The sequence below is a fragment of the Protomyctophum parallelum genome (genome assembly GCF_964188405.1).
Source record: "Protomyctophum parallelum genome assembly, chromosome: 14".
In the NCBI taxonomy this organism is placed as follows: Eukaryota; Metazoa; Chordata; class Actinopteri; order Myctophiformes; family Myctophidae; genus Protomyctophum; species Protomyctophum parallelum.
The window spans coordinates 8,533,667-8,559,658 of NC_139709.1; the positions used below are offsets into that span (position 1 = coordinate 8,533,667).

The 25,992-nt window shown below is 43.7% G+C and overlaps 1 protein-coding gene across 3 annotated transcripts in view; it reads right to left on the reverse strand.

The window, feature by feature from the left end:
- myom1a (myomesin 1a (skelemin)) overlaps positions 1-25,992 on the reverse strand; it is a 45,069-nt gene that overhangs the window by 12,811 nt on the left and 6,266 nt on the right. For all 3 annotated transcript variants that reach the window (XM_083781171.1, XM_083781170.1, XM_083781169.1), the window contains 20 exons: positions 24,761-24,962; positions 23,766-23,923; positions 20,617-20,709; positions 19,740-19,828; positions 18,401-18,445; positions 18,127-18,288; positions 16,973-17,134; positions 14,901-15,042; positions 14,082-14,281; positions 13,232-13,288; positions 12,206-12,330; positions 11,562-11,745; positions 11,250-11,424; positions 9,747-9,868; positions 6,728-6,924; positions 5,660-5,786; positions 3,391-3,578; positions 2,654-2,768; positions 1,820-1,973; positions 668-774 (listed from right to left, as the gene is read on the reverse strand). In XM_083781171.1, the coding sequence (XP_083637297.1) occupies positions 668-774; positions 1,820-1,973; positions 2,654-2,768; positions 3,391-3,578; positions 5,660-5,786; positions 6,728-6,924; positions 9,747-9,868; positions 11,250-11,424; positions 11,562-11,745; positions 12,206-12,330; positions 13,232-13,288; positions 14,082-14,281; positions 14,901-15,042; positions 16,973-17,134; positions 18,127-18,288; positions 18,401-18,445; positions 19,740-19,828; positions 20,617-20,709; positions 23,766-23,923; positions 24,761-24,962 (2,804 nt within the window). The remainder of the gene's footprint in view (positions 1-667; positions 775-1,819; positions 1,974-2,653; positions 2,769-3,390; positions 3,579-5,659; positions 5,787-6,727; positions 6,925-9,746; positions 9,869-11,249; positions 11,425-11,561; positions 11,746-12,205; positions 12,331-13,231; positions 13,289-14,081; positions 14,282-14,900; positions 15,043-16,972; positions 17,135-18,126; positions 18,289-18,400; positions 18,446-19,739; positions 19,829-20,616; positions 20,710-23,765; positions 23,924-24,760; positions 24,963-25,992) is intronic.

Below are 25,992 nucleotides of genomic sequence, written 5' to 3' on the forward strand. Positions count from 1 at the left end.
GAGGGTGAGGGTGTAGGAGGAGGAGACTAGGGTATTGGGGTTAGGGTGTGTGTGTGAGTGACTCACCCTCCTCAGTGAGGGTGAGGGTGTAGGAGGAGGAGACTAGGGTATTGGGGTTAGGGTGTGTGTGAGACTCACCCTCCTCTGTGAGGGTGAGGGTGTAGGAGGAGGAGACTAGGGTATTGGGCTTAGGGTGTGTGTGTGAGTGACTCACCCTCCTCTGTGAGGGTGAGGGTGTAGGAGGAGGAGACTAGGGTATTGGGGTTAGGGTGAGGGTGTAGGAGGAGGAGACTAGGGTATTGGGGTTAGGGTGAGGGTGTAGGAGGAGGAGACTAGGGTATTGGGGTTAGGGTGAGGGTGTAGGAGGAGGAGACTAGGGTATTGGGGTTAGGGTGAGGGTGTAGGAGGAGGAGACTAGGGTATTGGGGTTAGGGTGTGTGTGTGACTCACCCTCCTCGGTGAGGGTGAGGGTGTAGGAGGAGGAGACTAGGGTATTGGGGTTAGGGTGTATGTGAGTGACTCACCCTCCTCGGTGAGGGTGAGGGTGTAGGAGGAGGAGACTAGGGTATTGGGGTTAGGGTGTGTGTGTACTCACCCTCCTCAGTGAGGGTGAGGGTGTAGGAGGAGGAGACTAGGGTATTGGGGTTAGGGTGTGTGTGTGACTCACCCTCCTCAGTGAGGGTGTAGGAGGAGGAGATGCCGTCGGTGTTGGTGGCCACGCAGGAGAAGGTGCCCAGATCCTCCAGAGAGGGATCGTTGAAGATGGCTCTGGTTCTGGATGGAGAGGACAAGATAACGGGATGTTATCTTTTTATACCCACCTTTTTATGCCCTTTATATCGTTTATTGTATGATAAATAGTGAAAATAGACGATCAACATGCTCAGCTCAAGACATTTTGTAATTAAGTAAGGCTTATTGTCGGCGGGAGTCTGTCTCCGTTACAATGTGCTAGACCCCCCCCATGGGAGACGTATTGCTGAGGTGGAGCAATTTGGAAAATAGGGACGGCGTCACGGCAGGTTTAAATTAAAAAGCACACAGGGGTTTTCCTTAATTGATTTAGCAGAATATGAATGACTGTGGCAGGTGTGGGGTGGTGGGGAAATTAGGAGCACATATTTCGAAGGATCCAAAACCGTAGGAGAGTTCTAAAGTGCATTCGTCAAGGTGTCATTGTAGACGAAATGTCACGCGTATATTACAATTACAATTTACAATTACAATTTAGGCATTTAGCAGACGCTCTTAATCCAGAGCGACTTACATTTAAGCAAGAACAAAAGCATGGGAATACATCACATAAAAGCATCTATCATGAAACATGCGTAAGCTAAGAAGGTAACAGTGGAATATCTATATGATGAAACTATACCTATACATAATAAACTATACATATTCACTACTATGCTATACATATGTACTATGGCGTGCTATGACTATATACAATACAATTATAGTGCTGTCTACATAACATGCTATAAGTCTGTGTCAAATGCTATCTAAGCCAACAGAAATGCTATCTAAGGGGTTAGGGTAAGTGCTACGGGCCATGATGGAGTCTGAAAAGGTGGGTTTTCAGGCTACGGCGGAAGATTGGGAGTGATGCTGCAGTTCTGACTGCAATGGGAAGTGCATTCCACAGTTTTGGAGCCAGAAGGGAGAAGAGTTTGGGACGTGTGGAGCGTTGTATATAATGGGCTATATATACAGTCACAGCATGGAGAGGATTTCTCGGGGCGCGCACAAAGAGACACATGCACACGGATGGCTGCACACACACACACACACACACGCATGCACGCAGAGCTGTACGCACTTGCCCTGCTCACTGACGATAGTGAGGCGAGAGTCGGTGATAGCCTTGTAGTTTTTGGACCAGACGAACTCAGAGCCCTCCGCCATGTTGGAGCACTGGAAGATCATGGAGATGACGCCGTCGTCGTCCACATCCACAACTATCTCGTGGGTGTCTGTGGGAGGGAGAATAACATATAGCTACTGTAGAAGAGTGTGCTTGCATGTGAATACAACAATGGGCTATATACACGCAGAACACTGTTACTCTTCCTACTTCCAGGCCACTTCCCTACTTCGGTGTTACCGATTACTAATTACAGGTGGTTGCACACTGGACACGTTTTTCGGAAAACCGATGGAGAAACGCAGCTAAAAATCCGAAAAACGCGCTCGTTGTGTGTGGGGACCTTAAGGCTCTGTTCCATTTGCAGTGGTTCTAAAACTTCTTAATTTCAAGGACCCCCATCACTCTGAGAGTGTACAAATGAATGTACACTTCCATTTGTACACCCTCAGAGTTACACACCCACACAGGGCCATTTGGAACCCACTCAAGGACACTTTGAGACCCACTGGGGTAGCAGAGTGTTTCCAGTGAGCCAACATGCACAATAAGCAGCACCCTGACTCTGTTTGACCAGAACGGAACAGAGCCTTCATTAGTGTCATTAACACTGACTCTGTTTGACCAGAATGGAACAGAGCCTTCATTAGTGTCATTAACACTGACTCTGTTTGACCAGAATGGAACAGAGCCTTCATTAGTATCAGAGATAACACCTGTGAAGGAAGTATAGGGATTGGGAAGTGGCCCAAGTTCTTTCCAAGTGTGCATAGAGTCCATTCCACTTACCAGGGCCCGTCTGGGCCAGGATGGGACCCAAGACTGCAGAATGACGACCCACTCCAGCGAGGTTCTGAGCGCGCATGCGGAACAAGTAGGTAGTGCCAGCAGTCAGTCCAGTCACCTGAATCACAAAGACAAAGAAGACATTTACATAACATGCCATTTTAATTTCTACCTTTCTATCTGTATTCTATATTACGTCATGCAATCTGATTGCTTGATAGGCACGGTAAAATAACCATAATACCTGAGCTATGAAGTCTAATGTCTAAATTGTATATTGTATATTTTTTATCCCTCCCCCCAAAAAAACAGATTTTCAGATTGTGAGCTTGCAGATCATCTCGCAGTGTAGCTCTTGTAAAGTGTCAATCAACTCCTCTCTCACCTTACAATGTACAATTTATGCTTTTAGCTCTTAATCCAGAGCGATTTACAGTAAGCAAAAACAACACATGGTAATAACCTAGCATCTGTCTAACAGTAGAAAAATCATAAATCATAAAATGCTAAATCTAAATTACATAAATTAAGCCTTTGCATACGCCTATAAGGTCGTCAAGGCTAGTGCAAGTGCTACGGGTTAAGATGGAGTCTGAAGAGGTGAATTTTCAGACTACGGTGGAAGATTGGGAGTGAGTCTGTCGTTCTGATTGCAATGGGAAGTTCATTCCATAGTTGTTGGAGCCAGAAGGGAGAAGAGTTTCACACGTGCGGAGAATTAATGTCCCGGGCTGATTTACCTTCAGATATTTTACTTTCACAGCCTTCTCGTGGACAGCCTTCCATCCGTAGACCTCACAGGCAGAGGCCTCCTTGAGGTCGAGGTAGTATCCGTTGACAGGCGTGCGACCATCGAACGCGGGCGGTTCCCACAGCATCACCAGAGACGTGTCACGCACCTCCAGGGCATGGAGACCGACAGGAACGCCTGAGGACACCATGAGGAAATAAAGGGAGAGTGAAGGAGACGGCACACAAAATGAAGTGGAAACTGAGCTACACTTCCTAAGCGTTTGTCAACGTGTACCAAGACATCAGAGACACATACTTCAGATTACAATCACCCACGGAGAGTTTGGAAACATGACTATGACAAAACAAACTCCCATATCTACTTGGCGAGGTACAACAATGTGCAAACACAGCAGCAAGATTCGTGAGCTGCTGTGATAGGAGAGGGATATCAAATGGAACACAACCACCCTAGAGACTACTAATCGTCCTGCACTGCATCTGCATCGAGTGATCTCGGTACACAGAGATGTGTATTTATTGGAGATTCTGACTTTCAATTGTACATACATTTTGTTTTGATTGTACTGGTCCACTTTTAGTTTTGCTTTGGCAAGGTAAACGTATGTTTTCTCATGCCAATAAAGAGAGAGAGAGACAGAGAAAGAGAGAGGTGGTGTGTGTGTGTGTGTGTGTGTGTGTGTGTGTGTGTGTGTGTGTGTGTGTGTGTGTGTGTGTGTGTGTGCGTGTGTGCGTGCGTGCGTGCGTGCGTGCGTGCGTGCGTGCGTGGGGGGGGGGGGACGGGGGGACAATTGGGGACAAAAGATAATACCAGACTGTTTATGTCTGATTTATAGTGAGTTGTGAAAATAGCAGAGCTTGTAGAGCGGATGCGATGGAATAACTCAGGCTTTACTGTGCCGGGATTCTTCTGGCAGACAAAGCTTTACACTTAATCCCAAAGACGGCAGGATTTCTGGAATTACAGTCAGGGAATATAAAATACAAATAGCTGCTGTCTACCGTTCTACCAATGCTTCCACGTGACTGTTTAGAACTAGCATTTATTTGCCTGTTCTTGTAAAGATGGTTTATTGGCAGACCTGCATCTCTAACCTAAATCTCAAGACGTTGTGTATTTAACATAACAAGTAATATGGTGTGTGATGTGCTGTCTGTCATATTACAGAACTTTACGTCCTTTCTTCTTTTTTTCCTTTCTGTACATACTGTAAGATCCTGTTGTCCTTGTACCGTGTACTGTACAGTGTGATAAGTACAAATATAGATGTGACCAAATTTGACTGAGGGACTGCCATTGGATTTTATTTTTTTTTAATTTTCGTTTTTTCATGTCATGTGATAGCAGGGAATCATAGCTTCAAATTGTTCAGTTTGACCCACCAGTTTTGGAGATATGGCTTATAGAGTAATAATCTTGCAGCGAGTTGAGAAAACAGGCTTGAAAGGTTCACTTCTGTGGTCTCTAACATTACACCTAGCTACTATGTTTAAGCCTTTATTTCATATGTAGCCTACATGTCGATTTCAGCTCTGACACTTATTTCAGACATGCTCGTCTAGTATGTGAAGAGTCTGCGTGTGCTATTAAACTCATTTTGAAAATAAAATTCAAAAAAGGTGAAAAGCTGGAATTTGCGCGATGGCAGGCTCTCAGTCAAATCTGGTCACATATATACGGTATATGCCTGCACCACCACAACCACAACAGTTTGCTGTACATCTACTGCATCGGTATCTTTGGTGAATAAAGTCATATAGTAACAGTTTGTACAGTACTGTACTGTACTGTACTGCATCGGTATCTTTGGTGAATAAAGTCAGATAGTAACAGTTTCCTGTACATACTGTACTGTACTGCATCGGTATCTTTGGTGAATAAAGTCATATAGTGATACTAGTGCTGTGTAGAACACGGTTTCCCAAACAGTGGGTCGACCGGAACCCATTTGTGGGTCACAGACACATTTTTATGGGCCCTTAAAAAAGCAAAGATTTTCTTGAATTAAAAACAAAAATCAATGATCTTTTCAGTAATTTCATGAAGAAATAAAAGAAAAATCGAAAGAAATTCCATGAATTAGAAAACAAATGTTTAAGAGGTATAGTGAAAATAGCCGATCTAACGAGCACGCGGCGCGAGGCGACACGTTGTGTGAGCTTGTAGATCTGCTATTTTCACTAGTTTGGGTCACGGCGGGTTAAAGTTTGGATCTGGAGCTAAAACGGTTTGGGAAGCGGTTTGGTTGGCAGTACCTGGCACGGTGATGGTCCATTCCTTGCACTCCAGTGCGGCACTGTGCAGGGAGTACACACTCACACCTGCCATGTTCATCGCACGCACCCGGAAATGGTAGAACACATTCTCCTTCAGGTTCTCAGCCTGGTAGGGGGAGAAAACCCAACAGCATCCATTAATAACACATTTAGACATGGCAAAATATTAAAAAATAACTATTATTATTAGGGTTGTGCCGATCCAATGACGTGATCAGAAATCAAGAGATCGGAATTGCATCGGGAGCAAGACAACATGATCGGTCAATATAATTGATACTAGGGATCCATATCTTGCTATGCTTTTAGAGAATATCTATATCTATTAGTCATTAAAAATATATGTTTTTTTTTATAGAATATCTATTAGTTATAATGAAATTGAGTTGACGTGTTTTTCTTTTCAAGGGTAACTGTTGTCTAATCGCAATATTACACTTGAGGGTCGTGCTTTATCGTCATTAATGGCACGCCTGCAGGAAACGAGCCGAGAGGCGCGTTCCGTAAGCAGCGCAGAGGTAAAGCAAACCCTCTCTTGTGTAATATTGCTTAGCCCATCTTGGGGCGGGAACCCCTTTTGGTGTTAGCATTATGTTATGCTTTAGCTATTGAAAAATAGCAGATCTACAAGCTGAACGACTGACAGAAACATAGCTTTTTCAGGAAACTGTCAGGATAGAAGACATTTTTAAAATCTGATCTCAGTACTTTGAAGGATGCGGTATTGAGGGCCTTCTCGTTGTAATATTAACGTACTTTGAAGGATGCGGTATTGAGGGCCTTCTCTTTGTAATATTAACGTACTTTGAAGGAGGCGGTAGTAGGGCCTTCTCTTGTGTAATATTAACGTACTTTGAAGGAGGCGGTAGTGAGGGCCTTCTCGTTGTAATATTAACGTACTTTGAAGGCTGCGGTAGTGAGGGCCTTCTCTTGTGTAATATTAACGTACTTTGAAGGATGCGGTAGTGAGGGCCTTCTCTTGTGTAATATTAACGTACTTTGAAGGCTGCGGTAGTGAGGGCCTTCTCTTGTGTAATATTAACGTACTTTGAAGGATGCGGTAGTGAGGGCCTTCTCGTGACACTGATGCCACTGTCCTTTCACCGGTCCCTTCACCGTCCTGTAGTCCACAAAGAAGCCTCTGATGTCGGCTCCTCCGTTGTCCGCGGGCGGATCCCAGCTCAGCTCCATGTAGTCCTTGGCAGCCGCCAGCAGCTTGACGCCGGTGGGACAGCCAGGGAGGGCTGTGTCAAAGGTCAGAGGTCAGGAAGGTCACAGTCAGCTCCAGAACAGTGACACTCACACTCAATACGTTTAGCATGGTGTTTCTATAGGCTGTAGTGTATAGGGCTTGTCTCACTTTCTGAAATGAACGATAAGGCCTTCACACGGGCAGCACTTTCCATATCAAATGACACTGAACATCCTCTGTATCGCTTTTTTTTTCATCACCATGCCATCTGGATAAAGATACAGAACCTTGCCATGGAAAAATGACAGTTTTTGTAAGAGTTTTGATCCCTCAGCCATCGCGGCATTAAACAAACTGGTTCTGTAATCTGTATACAGTGGGGACCTCATGATTTTGTATTGTCTTGGTGAATGTTGTTTTTGATGTGGGTGTTTGAACAGACTGTGAAGACGAATATCTTCCGGGACAATAAAGAGTATTATATGACTTCAAATCAATATCACGATTATTTCAAACTTTTGTCTCGACTACGATTAATGAATGATAGCAGATCTGCAAGCTCACATAACACGGCGCATAGAGCTTGTATATCGGCTATTTTTATTATGTTTGCATGCCACCATTGTACAATGAAGTATAATACATAGTTAATTGGTTAATCACACTAATCGATGAATGTATTACAATTTGTTCATTTGGATTCCTTATAAGAACAAAATATAATAAGTAAAAACCCTTTAGAACGCAGATTATGTATACATTTTGATTATATAGCTTGTTAGATTCAAAACAGAACATAAAGTGTGCATGGTCCTGGTGTAGACTAGACTAGAGGAACAAGTGTGCATGGTCCTGGTGTAGACTAGACTAGAGGAACAAGTGTGCATGGTCCTGGTGTAGACTAGACTAGAGGAACAAGTGTGCATGGTCCTGGTATGTAGACTAGACTAGAGGAACAAGTGTGCATGGTCCTGGTGTAGACTAGAGGAACAAGTGTGCATGGTCCTGGTGTAGACTAGACTAGAGGAACAAGTGTGCATGGTCCTGGTGTAGACTAGAGGAACAAGTGTGCATGGTCCTGGTGTAGACTATAGACTAGAGGAACAAGTGTGCATGGTCCTGGTGTAGACTATAGACTAGAGGAACAAGTGTGCATGGTCCTGGTGTAGACTATAGACTAGAGGAACAAGTGTGCATGGTCCTGGTGTAGACTAGACTAGAGGAACAAGTGTGCATGGTCCTGGTGTAGACTAGAGGAACAAGTGTGCATGGTCCTGGTGTAGACTAGACTAGAGAAACAAGTGTGCATGGTCCTGGTGTAGACTAGACTAGAGGAACAAGTGTGCATGGTCCTGGTGTAGACTAGACTAGAGGAACAAGTGTGCATGGTCCTGGTGTAGACTAGACTAGAGAAACAAGTGTGCATGGTCCTGGTGTAGACTATAGACTAGAGGAACAAGTGTGCATGGTCCTGGTGTAGACTAGACTAGAGGAACATCTAAAGTGGTATTAACCGCGGCTGAGGATGTAAAAGTCATTACTGGAAGTATTCATTTTCAATTAAAGCATCGTGTTCATCCTAATATCAGGCTTCACAGTTCCCTGATCTGTGATTTGATTCAGTTTGATGTAATCTTGTTTCGACGTGGATGAGTAAGCATTGGGGATGAGTCACCACTTAGCCCCGCCGTGTGCAGAATCTTAATGGTTCACATTCACACACTGTTCCACTAGCCTGGTGAAACCACTCCCCCTGCTGGACAACATTTCATTCTGGCAGAATGAAAATATGAGGGGTTTACCCGGGCTACTGTTACACTGCTGCCACAGCTGCATGTCCCACATTCTGACAGTGGTACTCAAATGTTTTACTTACGTATAAATAATATCAATACTGCAATGCAGAAATACTTATAAGTAAAAGTCAGGAATTCAACCTGTACTTTAGTGCCAGAATGTACTTAAAGACATCAAAAAATAAAAGTACTAATTGTGCAGAATGTCCCATTTAAAGTTTTCAAATGTATATAATAATCTTTAGAAAATAGCAGAGCTTGTAGATCGGCTATTTTCATTTTTTATGTATGTTTTGTGATAATAATAAAAATCTACAAAGTACCGGTAATTAGAAACTGAAGTTTTCAAATAAATGTAGCGGAGTAAAAGTATACTGTATACAATATTTGGTTCCGAGATGTAGTGGAGTCAAAGTAAAAGTATTGGAAATTGGAAATTTACTCAAGTAAAGTACAAAACTGTACTCAAGCACAGAGCTTAAGTAAATGTACTTATTTACTTTAAACCACAGGAACAAAGGGTACAGCGCTTTGTTTGTGCACACAAACATTTGAGACCAGAGACCAGAGGCCCAGGAAATAGTTCCCAATGCATTTTTCCCATAGACATTTCAAAACGTATTTATTTAAAGACCTTATAAGACCTTAAAAGACCTACAAAGCCAACTCTTGTCGTGACAAATCATGACAACAAACCAAACAAATAATTACAAAAGTGTTGTAACCTGCCGTTTTCTTCTTCTTTCTAATTATTTGTTCAGCCCGAAAAATTGTGTTTGTTGTCATGATTTGTCACGACAAGAGTTGGCTTTGTCCGCGGCGTAAACGTCTTTAAATAAATACTTTCTGAAAAGTCTATGAGGAAAATGTCTTTTCCGGGTCTCTCGAGGGGGCGGAGGATCTATATAGGATAGGATCTATAGAAACCAATTAAAATAATAATACAATCAGCCTGAATACCTGCAAATTTCATCCACAATGCTTGCGGATGAAAAATGGCAGAACAGGTTTTGAGAAGGGGCATAAAGGGGTAAAGAATAAATAAATACAAAAGTCAATGGTTTAGGACGACACTCACCGATGGCAGCCAACACGACCACAGCATCAGAAGCAGGGCAGCTCTGGCTGTATCCCGCAGCGTTGACGGCCTTCACCTTGAACACGTAGTTCACCCCGTTGGTCAGGCCATGGACCACGAACCTGAACACAGGACACACAAAACAAGAGAAGTGATGATTTCCCTTTTTTTTGTTGCATAGAAGTGTATATCTGTATGTCTTTATTTATTTTTTTCTCTACATTTTTATCCCACGATTTTGTAACGCAGTTTTCTTTTTCACCCAGTGCCAATTGTCTAATGTAATCCTGGGCGCTACACTTCCTCTGCCAACCTGGGGGGGCAGTGGACTGACCTCATGCCTCCTTCTATGCATGAGGAGTCCAAGCTGCTTCTTTTCACCTGACAGAAGGGAATTTCCCCGGCCGGACGTAGCGCGTGGAAGGGACACGTTATTCCGACCAGTTCCTTTCCCCTCCATCAGGCGCCCCGGCTGGCCAGGGGGAGGTAGTTTTAGAGACCAGGATTACTGCATGATTTTGTGAGGGTATCTACCCTAGGGGACACGGGGAGAACATGCAAACTCCACACAGAAAGGCCCTTTCGCCAACCCCCGCCTCGGGTATGGGCACTGATGACGCGGAGGAGGGAACACGCCGCCAGTGCCCACAGCGTCCCCAGCGGGAATCGAACCCAGGACCTTCTAGCTGTGAGGCGACAGCACTACCAACTGTGCCACCGTGCCCCTTATCTGTATGTCTTTAAATGTTCTGATGAATTGAAAATGGAGGAGCCTGACGAAAACAAGTCTTAGTGCTTTTTTCTGGTTTCATCCTCTTGTACCTGTACTTTCTTTGAACTGTACCCATTCTACAAACTGTTAATACAATGTTCAATCAATCAATCAATCCATGTCAAGAGCTTCTGCACTTTTAGAGTCAGCGCGTGATTGTTCTTTTTTGCCACCAGAGGGCAGACTATCTCACAGCATTCCATCCACATTATCATGAAATACAATTAAATAATTTAGCATCAATACCCACAAGGAACAAAGAAAGTCTTATTATTTTATAAAAGCATAGTATAATAATAAACAATACATTTTGATGCATCCTGCTACACACAACACTTGTCAGTTCGTCATTCAAGTTTGAGCAAATAAAGTATGTGATTATTATGCGATTAGTCGCGTGATTAACTTACACAAATCATGTGATTAAAAAATGTCATCGTTGGACAGCACTATATGATATTATATAATATTAACCCATTTTGGGCGGGAACCCCTTTTGGTGTTAGCATTATGTTATGCTTTAGCTATTGAAAAATAGCAGATCTACAAGCTCATAGCGCGCCACTGAGTGGCGCGCTACGAGCTTGTAGGTCTGCTATTTTTTTTAAATTGAAGAACGACTGACATAGAAAACTGTCATTTTTAGAATCTGATCTCAGGTCAGAATGGGTTAAAGTTACCTGGTCTTTGTGACGGGGTTGTTGTATGATATGATATAATATCAAAGTTACCTGGTCTTTGTGACGGGGTTGTTGTTGCAGGGCACCCACACGTCCGTTCCCACCACGCTGCATTTGATGTAATATCCAGCCAGGTGCTTGACGTCCTTAGAGGCTCCCCAGGAGACCACCACGGACGTGCCTGTGTTCCTCGACACCACTATACTGCCTGGGGCGGACGGCAGGTCTGAGAAAGAAGGAAAGAAAGGAATCTATTATGTTGTTTTGTTCCTTGGAGTTAGTTTGAAGAACAGTTATCTAGACTAGAGGGAGAGATGTGAGACACTAATGACCGGAGAGAAAACACTGAAAAAAACAGCTCACCCAGTTTGTCTGCGACGGTGGTGTCGCCGGTGGGCGCCGAGGGCTCTCCCACGCCCGCCGAGTTACAGCAGCGCACGCGGAAGTTGTAGACGTGGCCCTCCACCAGGTCGAACAGGGCGAAGCGCGGAGACTTGACCGGCATGCCCGTGTTCACCCTCTGCCACACGTCACTCGCTGCCACGCTCTACGGGAGGAACAGAGCAGGGTTGTTTCTGTCCACTTAAAACTAAAGACAGAAAAATGTTCGTCGACTACCTTTTTTTCACTGAGGAAAACTAAATGGAAACTAAATTAACACTAAGCTATGATGACTAAAACTAAGACTAAATATACTGACAATGTCATCAACAAATACAAACTAGACTAAAATGTTAGGAAGGGACTAGTGGACAAGAGATCCAGTATGAGTCATTTTACACGTGGTTGCATGCTGAAAATAGCAGATCTAGATATAGATCGGCTATTTTCAGCAAGTGTAAGAAATATGGCATCAAGGCCCACCAACTAAATCAACTAAGACGACTAAATCAACTGTAGATTTAGTCGACTAAAATCTTATGACATTTAGTCGACTGAAACTATAGACTAACACTAAAACATGTGGTGACTAAAATGTGACTAAAACAAAGTGACGACATTCTCACCTTCTCAATGTAATACATGACCCCTTCGTGACCTCTCTGGAGCGGAGGCTTCCAGCCAAGCACCACGTAGCTCTTAGTGGCCTCGGTGACCACCACGTCAGAGGGTTCACCTGGCACCTCGCCAACTGGGGGGGGGGGGTCACATGTAGTCACATGTAAATGTAACATTCTTATTTTATTATTTTCTGACTCGTCTATTTGTGGAAAAGGAGGGGCCGAGTAAACGTTGTGATTTTGTGAATTGAAAAATTGAGGAATCATTTACAATTTTGAAAAACATATGAGACATTCCTGAATATAAGTTAATACTGTAACTGGTCTTATAGCCTATATCACTGGAGAATGACTGTTCCTAAACTACTACTAGATATTTGCATGCTGAGATGTGAAAATGTTGAAGCAATGACACCTTTTTCAAAAAAAGAAAAAAAGAAAAGACAAGAAAAAAACATAACATCATTGGAGGAGTTCACATCAGGCACTTGCACACATAGACATCATAGACCCCCATAAGAGAAGATTGTTACGGCTCTAGCAGTGATTCTCAACCCGTTAAATTTCAAGGACCCCCCAGTTTGACATGCATTAGGCTACGGACCCCCATTTAAAGGCATTTCTATCTCGGAGACCCCAATTTATATTCTAAAATCAATGTTAATTTAACTCTGATAGTGGACCCTGGTTCCATTTGTACGCTCTCAGAGTTACAGACCCATAAGGGTCTATTTAGTTCCAAACTATCATTTAGCTGGAGATCCCCTGGAACTTCCTCGAGGACCCCTGGGGGTCCCCGGACCCCACTTTGGGAACCACTGGTCTGCAGGCCATCCATGCATGGCCCCCATCAAGCTCCAATAAAAGCCTTTCGGTAGGTGAAATGACACCAGAAGCCTTTCGGTAGGTGAAATGGCAGCAGAAGAATTGCCACACGTCGAACCACCGAAGTGCAAAATGTCAAGAGGGGATCATGACTCATGTTCAATCTATTTGGGCTGATTATGTTTGTGTGAAAGGCGGCTTCCATACCGATGGGATCCTCCTCTGTGAATTTGATCATGCCGGTCCAAGGAGCAGAGGGGCCGGCTGTGGGAAGAAAAGAAAAAACAAGTCGATTTGAGGCAGGTTATATATATATATTATACAGGCAGCAGACGACCTCAATCAGCGCTACGTATACGTACGTTTACTTACAAGTACTTAAGTTTGAGGTTTTTGCACTTTTTACTTCCAATTTCCAATACTTCTCACTGTCTTCTACTCCACTACATCTCAGATCCAAATATTGTACTTTTACGCCACTACATTTATTTTTAGTTACTAGTTGCTTTGTAGATTTTGATTATTGTTACAAAACATACATTAACCACATCAGCTCTCTACATACCATTTTGACCATTTGAAAATACGATTCTCTACATTTGAAAACGTGAGCTTCTGCATAATGAATACTTACTTTAGGTACTAAGTACTTTTTTTTTTAAGATATTTTTTTGCGGCTTACGCCTTTTATTGATTTTTTAAGGGACAGATAGTAGGCTGACAGGAAACGGGAGAGAGATGGGGGATGACATGCGGTAAAGGCCGTGTCGGGTTCGGGAGTCGAACCCGCGGCACACCGCGACTGGATCACCAGTCCGGTGCCCAGACCGTTACGCTACGGCCTGGGCCGGTACTAAGTACATTTTGATGCCAATACTTTTACTCAACAACACTCTGAATTCCGGACTTTTTAACTTAACGTAACTTCGAGTACTGTACTTCTATATTGCAGTATTGGTACTTTTAAGTGAGTAACAAATGTCGAGTAGATTATCCACCACACTGGCTTTGCGGCTCAGTGAACACTGGAGATGGCGTTGCTGTCTCTCTCTCTCACCCCTTTGGCGGGCTCTGTCGGAGGGGTCCATGGCCACCACGGGGTCAGAGACGCGGGAGGGCCGGCTGACCCCCGTGCCGTTCAGGGCGCGCACCCTGAAGATGTACGTGCGGCCCTCCACCAGGCCCGTGACGGGGAAACGGGCGTACTTGATGGGGGTGTCGTTGCACTGGGCCCAGTGGTGGGTGCCCACCTCACACCTGTTCGACACAATAATCACATGTGAGTACATTTAGTTCCCTGGTCGTAATAGAAAACATTATACGTAATGACAATGTAGCCCTTCTTTTGCTATGATTTTCAGGTGATTTACAGAGTTCCAAACTCTAGTCCTGGCTAGAGGGTATGTGTGTGACATTATCATCATACCAGGAAGTTATGCGGAAATGCCTACTGAGTGGCTAAAAACGACTTTCTGGCCTTGACAGCCCATACATCCAAACAGAAAAGTTATATTTGATTAACTTCACTTTGTCACTCACTTTGCCACTCGAGTAATTTATTATACTTTTTAACATCCTGAAGGTACTACACCCTTTACCACATTGTCTATACTATATTACTATATACTATATATACTATTGGTCTTATTTTCATTGCCTCCTCCACAGAAATGTAAGGGAAAATAATATTAATATAATAAATCATATTTATTAAAGATAGATATGGCCAGTACAGAATTAATTCCATAATATGTTGATCTGACCCCCCCATGCCAAAGCACTAGCGCTCGCCCAGCAGTCTGCCGTCACCCAGACGGCAGACTGCTTTGAAATGACAAAAGGTTATTGAGAATGACTGAAATAGACACGGACGGACCTGTCGATGAAGTATCCCAGGATGGCGCTGCTGCCCTCCACGGCTGGCTGCTTCCACGTCACCACCACGTAGTCCTTGTTGGCGTCGTGACAGAGCACGCCCAGAGGGGCCACGGGAACCCCCGCCACCTCCACCGCAGCATCTGACACACAGTTCAGTTCAATTCAATTCAATTCAATTCAATTCAATTCAATTCAATTCAATTCAATTCAATTCAATTCAATTCAATTCAATTCAATTCAATTCAATTCAATTCAATTCAATTCAATTCAATTCAATTAGCTTTAATTGGCATGAGAAAAACATACGTTTACATTGCCAAAGCAAAAAGTGGAACAATACAATCAAAACTAAATGTATGTACAATTGAAAGTCAGAATCTCCAATAAATCTATGTACCAAGATTATTCGATGCTGCAGGTACACACAATGACTCGTGTTTAGGGTGGTTGTGTTCATTTGATATCCTTCTCCTATCACAGCAGTTTCACGATTCTTGCTGCTGTGTTTGCATATTGTTGTACTTCGCCTAGCAGATATGTAAATAGGAGTTTTTTTGTCATTTTTGTCATGTTTTCAAACTCTCCATGGGTGATTGTATAATCTGTGGGAAGTAGGCTATGTGTCCCTGATGTCTTGGTACAATGGAAAGACGGACGGTTAGGAAATGTAGCTCAGTTTCCACTTCATTTTCACACACGCACACGCACACACACACACACACACACACACACACACACAGAGAGAGAGAGGGACAAATACTTGTGAGAAGAGAGCTGCTTCTAAACTGGGCTGATCGTTACATCGGCACATTAGAAGCCAGTTTCCATTCTTACGCCCACTAATGCCTGTACAGCATGTGTGACATTGCAGCTATCTAAAGCCTGACTTATATTCAGCTTTGCACCGGTGTCGCGCGCCGAAAATAGCAATCTGCAAGCTCATAATGCTTTGCATCGCAGTGCATTTTAAGCTTGTATATCTGCTATTTTTGGCTACAGTACGTGCAAATTAAGCATTCGATCAACCACTTCAGCCTGTAATTCCCACGGTCATATAAAGCTCATCCAAGAGTTATATTATCCAAGAACCCCTCTTGTTATGCATGAACCTGAGGGATTTAATCCAAATTCACTGCAATTCAAACAGTGTGTTGTACTGTCTGTCTGCGCTGAGATCAGATTCATACGAGGTTTACATTTGTTTACACAATTTTATGGCGATTTATTTTTGTATTATTTACGATAGTCCTACTAGACTCCAAGAAATTACATCTGGCCACAAAATGATCACAGTGAATGTGACAAACTGACATATTGAGCCTATACATACAGTATAAGCCTTCCCCCAGTAGGCTACCTTCACATTCAGTAGATCATGTGATCTTCTGTGGAGACGGATATAGAAGCTTCATTCTGGAGGGGAAACCTGACGCCGTGCACATCGGGGAGAGGGTTATGTCACTTAAAGACTGGGGGCAAACGTCACTGTGTAACTCTAGCGTTGAACTCCTCTCTCTAACTCTAAGCACATCCAACATGAAGCCTCACTACTTATGTGTGCGATGGTTGGTGTCCCGTGCGGAAAAGAGACAATCTAAAAGCTCGCAAAGCGTCAGCACTATCTATAGCTGGCACTACATTTGCACAGATTAGATTAGATTAAACTCTGATCTAAGAGCTTTAACAAAGAGCAGCGCCATTTAGATGAGAGAGTTGTGACTCCGTTCACGTCATGAGGCCAGTGACTGTCCAATGGCGAAGTGTGACAAGTCCTGGACCGGAAGTTGGCAGAATGCTATCTATTTTAGATCGTTTTTTAGTTATAGTACAACATAAACATTACAGAGACATTAGTTGTCAACTTGTCACTGGACAATACTTTAATACAATATATATTATTATTCCAATACATTTTCAAAAAAACATTCCCAAAAGAGCAAACATTTTCATGAATTCCAAACAAATTCAATATTCATTCCACCCAGTAATTTCATTTAGAAGAAAAATCTAAGAAATTAGCACTTGGGGTCATGGGATCACTGACATATAGGGAAGGTGTCCGTTCCGTACCTTTGACAAACACGTATGCCGAGTATGTCTCGAAGCCGGACTTGGTGTTGATGCGGAGCGTGTACATGCCCTCGTCCTCCTTGTTGAGGTGGGCCAGGGTGAGGGTGGCACGCTGCCCGCTCCAGGTTGTGTGGACCCACTTGGAGGGCTTCAGGGCCACCGCTGATTGGACGACACAGAACAGGAAGCATGATCACACGATTGCGTGCACTTATTGTGTGATTGTGTTCATTTTGACAGCACTTATTCTGATTTAGTCTTTAGTCTTTTGAATAACACACCATTTAAGTTTTAGGTGTATTTTAGTCATCTGAAATTGTTTAGTCTTAGTCGACTAAAGTATTTTGGTCTTAAGTCTCAGTCAACAAAATGAACACTCCAATGAAGTATAATAGGATAGGATAAGGATAAGACAATAAACCCCTAAAACGTGAGAGTGACAACAATTTACAATTCAGGAATTCGGCAGGTCTTACGCTCTTATCCAGACAGAGCCACTTAACAAGTATGGGATTGTCGTGGAATTCTGGATCAATCAATAAATCGATTGAGGCAATACAGGAGTCGAGACAATACTCTCAGGTGGTGATGTTTATGCTTTATGTAACGTGATATCATGGGTAGATGTGCTATAACACTCTGGTCAGTGGTAACTAAGGCAGAATCACAGTTACACTGTAACTGCTTCAAGGACAAACTGAACCATAACAAGATAAGCTATAACACAAACAACGGCCACTAGGCCCAGTGCAGACACCCAAGGCCCCCACAGCCACCAAATAGCACATGTATATAAGTATTATAAATGATGGTACAATATGATGGTTAGATATAAGTAGCCCGGAAACGAATCTGCCACAGGGGGGAAAAAACCCCTGGGGAGATTGGTCTGGCCGCACTCCTCAGTTTGTATTACATTTTGCTCACCCCAGAGCTGTGGGTGACCAATCAGATCCTACCATTCAAAGTGAGACTTTCTTTTTGCTGTGACGTTGGAATCTGTTTGTAACCACCCTCCCCCACCCTTGGAAATAAATCTTCCACACCGAAGTTCCAGACTAAATATCTATGCAGTGATCTGCCATGCCAGGCTAAGATATAAGCAATCATATGAATTCTTCCTCAGGATTGACACGTTTCATGTCCACACTCACCGTTTCTGTACCACACCACCTCGGGCTGGTAATTCTTGACGGTGGGGAAGATGATCACAGTGCAGCCCACGCTCAGTGTCTGGCCCTCGTGGCCGAACGCCACTTCAAACTTGTCAAGGATGGACGTCTCGAAGGTAACGCCATGCTCAGAGCTGAAACCATCTGTGGGAATGTGCATTTGGTCAATTAAAAACACTACGGTGAATCCATTACTGTAACGTATGTATGTACTGTATTATTTTGACCACAGTGTATAATCTTGACATGGACTCACGTGGTTTAGGATCAAGAGGCCCTGCTTCCGCACCCTCTTGGAACCCTGGGGAGAACGGGTTACGTCAATAACGTCAGATCAGTCAACAAAAAGATTATTATCGCTCATTTGGTCCTGCAGTCATGCTCTGCAGCCTGCCATTGTACTACATTACCCTGATGTCTCAAAGACACATTCCAGTATACTGTAGCTGTACTGTACTGAACGTAATGTACTGTAGCATTGTATGTGCACTGTACAAAAATAATCATTTCTCTCTCGCACACAATCGTGTGGGGGTCCCGACCCACAGCTTGAGAACCAGTGTTGCTTTTGGCAGCAAATTTTGATTTTGGTTTTAGTCATATAGTCTTTTGAATAGTTTTAATTTAGTTTTTGTCACATTTTAGTCACCTGGAATGTTTTAATGTTTAGTTAGTTTTAGTTGACTAAATATCATAAGACTTTAGTTGACTAAATCTACAGTTGATTTAGTCGACTAAAATGTATTTTGTCGGGCCTTGATGCCGTCGTAATGACTGATTTTACATTTGCTGAAAAGCTCACAACGCGTGAGCGGCTATTTTCAGCATGCAACCAAGTGTAAAATTACTCATACTGGATCTCTTGTCCACTAGTCCCTTACTAACATTTTAGTTAAGCATCATAGCTTAAGTTTTCATCAGTGAAAAACGGTAGTCGACGAACATTTTTCGTCTTAGCTTTAGCCGACAAAATCAACACTGTTGAGAACCACTGTTCACTTCTAAAGTCACCTTTAGGACCTTGGTCAGCCTATGCTATTTGACTCCTGAATGCTTCAGAGGCCTGTCTGTGCAGCGTGGGCTAAATTGGGAGGAGTGAAGCGCTAGTTTCCCCTGACAGGGGGGAGTTTCCCTGGTTGGACGTAGCGCATGGAAGGAACACATTATTCCAACCAGTTCCTTTCCCCTCCATCAGGCGCCCCGGCTGGCCAGGGGGAGGCAGTTTAGAGTCCAGGATTACTGTATGTTTTTTGTGAGGGTACCTACCCTAGGGGACACGGGGAGAACATGCAAACTCCACACAGAAAGGCCCTTTCGGCCAACCCCACCGCGGGTATGGGCACTGATGACGCGGAGGAGGAAACACGCCGCCTGCACCCACAGTGTCCCCAGCGGGAATCGAACCCAGGACCTTCTAGCTGTGAGGCGACAGCACTACCAATTGTGCCACCGTGCCTACATTGCATGTTTAACAGAAAATCTTCTGAAGCTCTCTATCACCTCTATGTGAAATGCTGGGAGGCGGGACACACTGATAGAATAATAAGAGACACACTGATAGAATAATAAGAGGATAAAGGAGCATGATCACCTACTTTTGATGACAATAGTCGCGGCAGAAGAGACCTCCCCTTTAACGTTGAGAGCAGAGGCATAGTATTGAGCCGTGTCGAAGAAATCACAGCTGTAAACAAACAGAGGACCAAAAGATGAGCTCTTCCATGTGATAAATCAACACTCCAGCAAGCCACAAAAATGCTCTGGAAATGTACGACATGACATGAATAAGGCCAGTTCCTTATTTTCATATAACACGTAGAAGAATCCTGTTTAATATAAAACTTTAGAAAAAGCATCTCTTCACTCAATGTTTATTGCATCAACGCAATTTGTCATAACAACAAATGTGGGTGTTTTTGCCCACTTTAAACCTGGCATGCCTATTTTGGGCATGATATTATAGGAAAATGTCACCTAAAGAAGATTCAAAAACAGAAAAGAATTGCAGATCTACGTACAAACTCACACAACGCATCACATCACTGGCGCCGATCACATACAGTAGCCACACATTGGATATTGGATATTTTCACTGCGTAACACCATCATATGATGAATTATAAAATATGTCTTAAAACCCATTCTGAACGGGAACCCATTTTGGTGTCAGCATCATGTTATGCTTTAGCTATTGAAAAATAGCAGATCTACAAGCTCATATCGCACCACCGAGTGGCGCGATACGAGCTTGTAGGTCTGCTATTTATTTTTTTATCGAAGAACGACTGACATTTTTAGAATCTGATCTCAGGTCAGAATGGGTTCATCAGACCCAGTATGTGTCCGGCGGAAACCTCGTATGAATCTGATCTCAGGTCAGAATGGGTTAAGTGGTTATCGCGCGTCTACCTTTCTATGGCTATGGACTATAGTGCTAAACAGTCAGGTCCTGTGTTCGTGATGATGACCTACTTATGGATCTCCAGGGAGTGCATGTTGTAATTGCTCTCCGTTGTGTATTTCTCAGGGTGTTCCTTGGGGCTGATGACGACGTTGTTTTTGTACCTTGGAGACAAATACAGAGAAAGCAAGAATATCTGTTGGTCATGGACTCATTGCATACATAACTAGAAAAAGTGCCCTACTGGGCACAGGTCTCCACCAGGATGAGCAGATGTGAAGAATTCCAGGCAAAGGTTTTTCCTTGGCCTCTAGGGAGTTGGCATACAAAGTTATCCACAGATCCGTGCAGTTAGAGGTAAAAACAGTTTTCGGCCAGTTATAGCGCCACCTTGAGGCTGAGTTGAAATTGTTCATGTGGCATTTCGTCCTCGGCCTAGTGGGAATGTGGGTGCACAATTTCACGGAAATCACGCGATGTGTTCATGATTTGCAGCATTTTTTAAACTGAGCACTCCTGTGCACTTTGGAAGCCAATCTTAACCAATCAGGATGGAGTCTGAGAAATCTGAAAGACTGGTTTCGTTGGATGGCTGTAGAGAGACTGTGTACCAATTTGCGTGATGTTTGGACAAAATCTGTAAGTGTACTGTGCAAAAACTTGTTTTGCACAAAGCGGCCTCCTGGTGGCGCTATAACAGGCCGTTCTGGAAATCTGAAAGACTGGTTTCGTTGAATGGCTCTAGAGAGACTGTGTACCAATTTGCGTGATGTTTGGACAAAATCTGTAGGTGTACTGTGCAAAAACTTGTTTTGCACAAAGCGGCCTCCTGGTGGCGCTATAACAGGCCGTTCTGGAAATCTGAAAGACTGGTTTCGTTGAATGGCTCTAGAGAGACTGTGTACCAATTTGCGTGATGTTTGGACAAAATCTGTAGGTGTACTGTGCAAAAACCTGTTTTGCACAAAGCGGCCTCCTGGAGCGGCCTCCTGGTGGCGCTATAACAGGCCGTTCTGGAAATATGAAAGACCGGTTTGGTTGAATGGCTCTAGAGAGACTGTGTACCAATTTGCGTGATGTTTGGACAAAATCTGTAGGTGTACTGTGCAAAAACTTGTTTTGCACAAAGCGGCCTCCTGGTGGCGCTATAACAGGCCGTTCTGGAAAGTTTGGGGCAGAGGTTCATCGTTGGCATCCAGGGAGTGTGTGTGCAAAATTTGGCATCGACCGGGTTAACGGTGGCCGTATAACAGGCCGTTCTGGAAATCTGAAAGACTGGTTTCGTTGAATGGCTCTAGAGAGACTGTGTACCAATTTGCGTGATGTTTGGACAAAATCTGTAGGTGTACTGTGCAAAAACCTGTTTTGCACAAAGCGGCCTCCTGGAGCGGCCTCCTGGTGGCGCTATAACAGGCCGTTCTGGAAATATGAAAGACCGGTTTGGTTGAATGGCTCTAGAGAGACTGTGTACCAATTTGCGTGATGTTTGGACAAAATCTGTAGGTGTACTGTGCAAAAACTTGTTTTGCACAAAGCGGCCTCCTGGTGGCGCTATAACAGGCCGTTCTGGAAAGTTTGGGGCAGAGGTTCATCGTTGGCATCCAGGGAGTGTGTGTGCAAAATTTGGCATCGACCGGGTTAACGGTGGCCGAGATTAGCTGCTCACGGACACACACACGGACGGACGGACGGACGGACACACACACACACGGACGGAGTGCAAACCGGGTTAACGGTGGCCGAGATTAGCTGCTCACGGACACACACACGGACGGACGGACGGACGGACACACACACACACGGACGGAGTGCAAAACATACTCTCCCCCTAGGCCTTCGGCCTGGGTGGAGACAATTACATCACAGGGACACAACTCACATAGTTCAGTTTGCTATTGGATTATCAATAAATCAATGGATTTGTTTGTGTCCGCTGGTGTGATATACATGTGATGCACTTAAGACAGTTATATTATGTGTCCAAGAACAGCATCATAGAGGCTCTCTAACCAGCCCTATGAGAAGCCGTTATCGATACACATGCAGGCTCAGAGAGCATTGGCTAATAGCATATAGTAATTAATTTACCTGCCTGATTTGCATTGGCTCTTGACATGTATTGGTGAGCACTATAAAGTGAGCATTATAAAGTGCTATGACTGCATTTTATGTAGTCATAGCACTTTATAGTACATATTATGTATAGTATAATATAGTATAGTATGTATAGTTTATATATATATAGTTTCATGATATAGATACTCCTCTGTTACGTTCTTAGCTTACGCATGTTTCATGATAACTACTTTTTTATATATGTGATGTATGCCGTGCTTTTTGTTATTGCTTAACCCATTCTGACCTGAGATCAGATTAAAAAAATGTCATTTGTTCTTCGATTTTTCAAAAATAGCAGACCTACAAGCTCGTATCGCGCCACTCGGTGGCGCGATACGAGCTTGTAGATCTGCTATTTTTCAATAGCTAAAGCATAACATGATGCCAACACCAAAATGGGTGCCCGGTCAGAATGGGTTAATGTAAATCGCTCTGGATTAAGAGCGTCTGCTGTATAGTATAAAACAGGAATTATGGGCTAAATTTAGTTTGATGATAAAATGCTCCTGCTTTGCCTGTGGTCAATGGCTTATTATCATCAATATATGTTGTAAATCTGGCTTCCATAACAGCCAGTGCATAGCAGTTATCTTATCATATATATGTGTATAGTTTAGTGCAACATTTATTATAAATCTGGCCTTTTCCATAGTTTTATAATAAAGTGCACCACCCTTACATGATCAGACAAATACTGTCTATTTGTTAAAGTAGGATATACAACATTGATGAAAATATAATGACTGAGATAATGCATTGCGCCGTCATCCCCGCAGCACCCCACTATTTGAATTATGTATGGAAAATGGTAAATGCTGCATTTATATAGCACCTTTATCCAAGGCGCTTTACATAGATTGTGCATTACATTCACCCATTCACACACACACATTCATACACCGATGGCGGCGGAAACCATGCAAGGCACCAACTAGCACATCAAGAGCAATTAGGGGTTCAGTGTCTTGCTCAAGGACACTTCGACAGCAACTCTGGGGGAGCCCGGGTTCGAACTGGCAACCCTTTGCGTTTACCATCCAGGCACTCTACCCCTTGAGCCACCGCCGCTATCCCACGGCCATGCATGTGCCAACGTTCTTACCAAGTGACCCTGGGTTTGGGCCATCCCGCCACGGTGCAGTGCAGCTTCACAGACTTGCCCTCCCAGACGGTCTGCCCACGGGGCCTGACGATGAACTCAGGGAGATGGGTCAGACTGTCTGTGTTCATCTTCCTACGGAACTCTGAACGTTCAACGAGCTGAATGAGCACAGGGAAACAGAGCATAGGGCAAGGGTTACTATTACTTTTCTCTGTCTTCTGCCAATATTCATATGAACTAGTGTTGCTTGTAAAGTACTTTGTGCTGCATTCAGTATATATGGAGGGCACTATGTGTTTTATTTTAGCATTATTACTTTTAAGGTGCGCCACATAGCCTTTATTTAAGTGGGTAGCGCGGATCACACATCCATTCACGCCGATGAAGGCGGAGGACCGAAAACTGTGAAAATGTTGCTTAAATGTTTTACCGATCGTTGCTGCAGACCAAATCTTCTAACTTTGAAAAAGGACACACGATTTATTCTTTGAACTAGACAAAACCGTCCTGAAATGTAAGATTGTATCTAGCTACTGCAGGCTCTAGGTGCTGTCCCCATCCACCACAACTCAGACTCATCCTAAAGTCCACATGGAATGTTCAGGATTCAAGTGTCGTTAGTAAGTTCATCACAGCATGTGGATGGAGATGGGGAGGCAGGCAAACAGGATGGATACCTGATGGAAGGGCATATTAACTGTTTGTGTTGTTTAATGATGACACAAACTCATCATGAAACTTTCACCATGACTGTTAAGAAGAATAATGTGCAATTTTAAGATGAAGTACTTGATGACATGGGTGTTTTTGAACAGAGTAAACAGAAACATGCTGACCCTGGATGACTTCACGTATAGACCAATATTTGAGGAGTCTATAAACGAGAGCCTATAAATGCTGGACTTCTGGATTCAGATGCTGGACAGATTCTCAAAAGTCCCCTGGTCAGTATAGCTAATAAATGACATCAAAATAGCTTGCTCGATGTGATTTACCGTCTTTCCCAGTGCCACGCGCTCTGCGGACTCCCTGATGTGGTTCTTGTGGGTCTTCTTGTGCACCTTGATGTGCTGCATAGCCTGCACCGTCTCCTCCTTGCCCTCACGGATGAACAGGTTCCTCATCGCCACGTAGTTCACCCCTTCCTCCTTCTCCTCCTCAGTCGTCGTCTCCACCAGACCCCGAACGCCCTCATGACTGGAAACATGACAGACCGACAGTATCAGACCCCGTAACGCCCTCATGACTGGAAACGTGACAGACCGACAGTATCAGACCCCGTAACCCCCTCATGACTGGAAACGTGACAGACCGACAGTATCAGACCCCGTAACCCCCTCATGACTGGAAACGAGACAGACCGACAGTATCAGACCCCGAACGCCCTCATGACTGGAAACGTGACAGACGTCAGATATAAGATAAACATTAACTGCACAGGACACTCCTGAGTGTGTATAACATACGTATATCATGTTCATAATACAAAATTGCCATTCTCTGTTGTTTCTCATATTTCAGTCATACTAAATACATTATTGTGATGTGTTATAATTATGCTTGCCCATGGGTATTATATTATCCCATATTCATATATATAACCTTTGTTTATTTAACCAGTAAAAACACTGAGACGTAGGTCTCTCTATTATGTCACACTGTTACAGCAATACAAACATGGATGGACAGAACAATACAAAGCACAGACATATATATGGCTGACAGACTACCGACAATGCTCGGTAAATCAGAGAAACTGTCTTAGACATAAGAGAATGTGACCCAGGCTACAGGTCAATGTGACCCAGGCTACAGGTCAATCAAACTGTCTTAGACATAAGAGAATGTGACCCAGGCTACAGGTCAATCAGAGAAACTTTCTTAGAGATAAGAGAATGTGACCCAGGCTACAGGTCAATCAGAGAAACTGTCTTAGACATAAGAGAATGTGACCCAGGCTACAGGTCAATGTGACCCAGGCTACAGGTCAATCCAAGCAGGAGAAGCTTCTGTGGTGAGCTTAGTAAAACTCCCAAGGGGATTCTGAGATGACAATCTGAGTAACTCCCGACTGGAGGTCGTTCCACAACCTCAGTGCCCATTTACCTAAAAAAGGTGAGCAACTCCCACAGCCACAGCACTAGAAGGAGCGTGAATAATGATCTGGTACCACCAATCTTTAGAACAAATATGGGACTAAATTCACCTTCCACAACACTGGAATGCC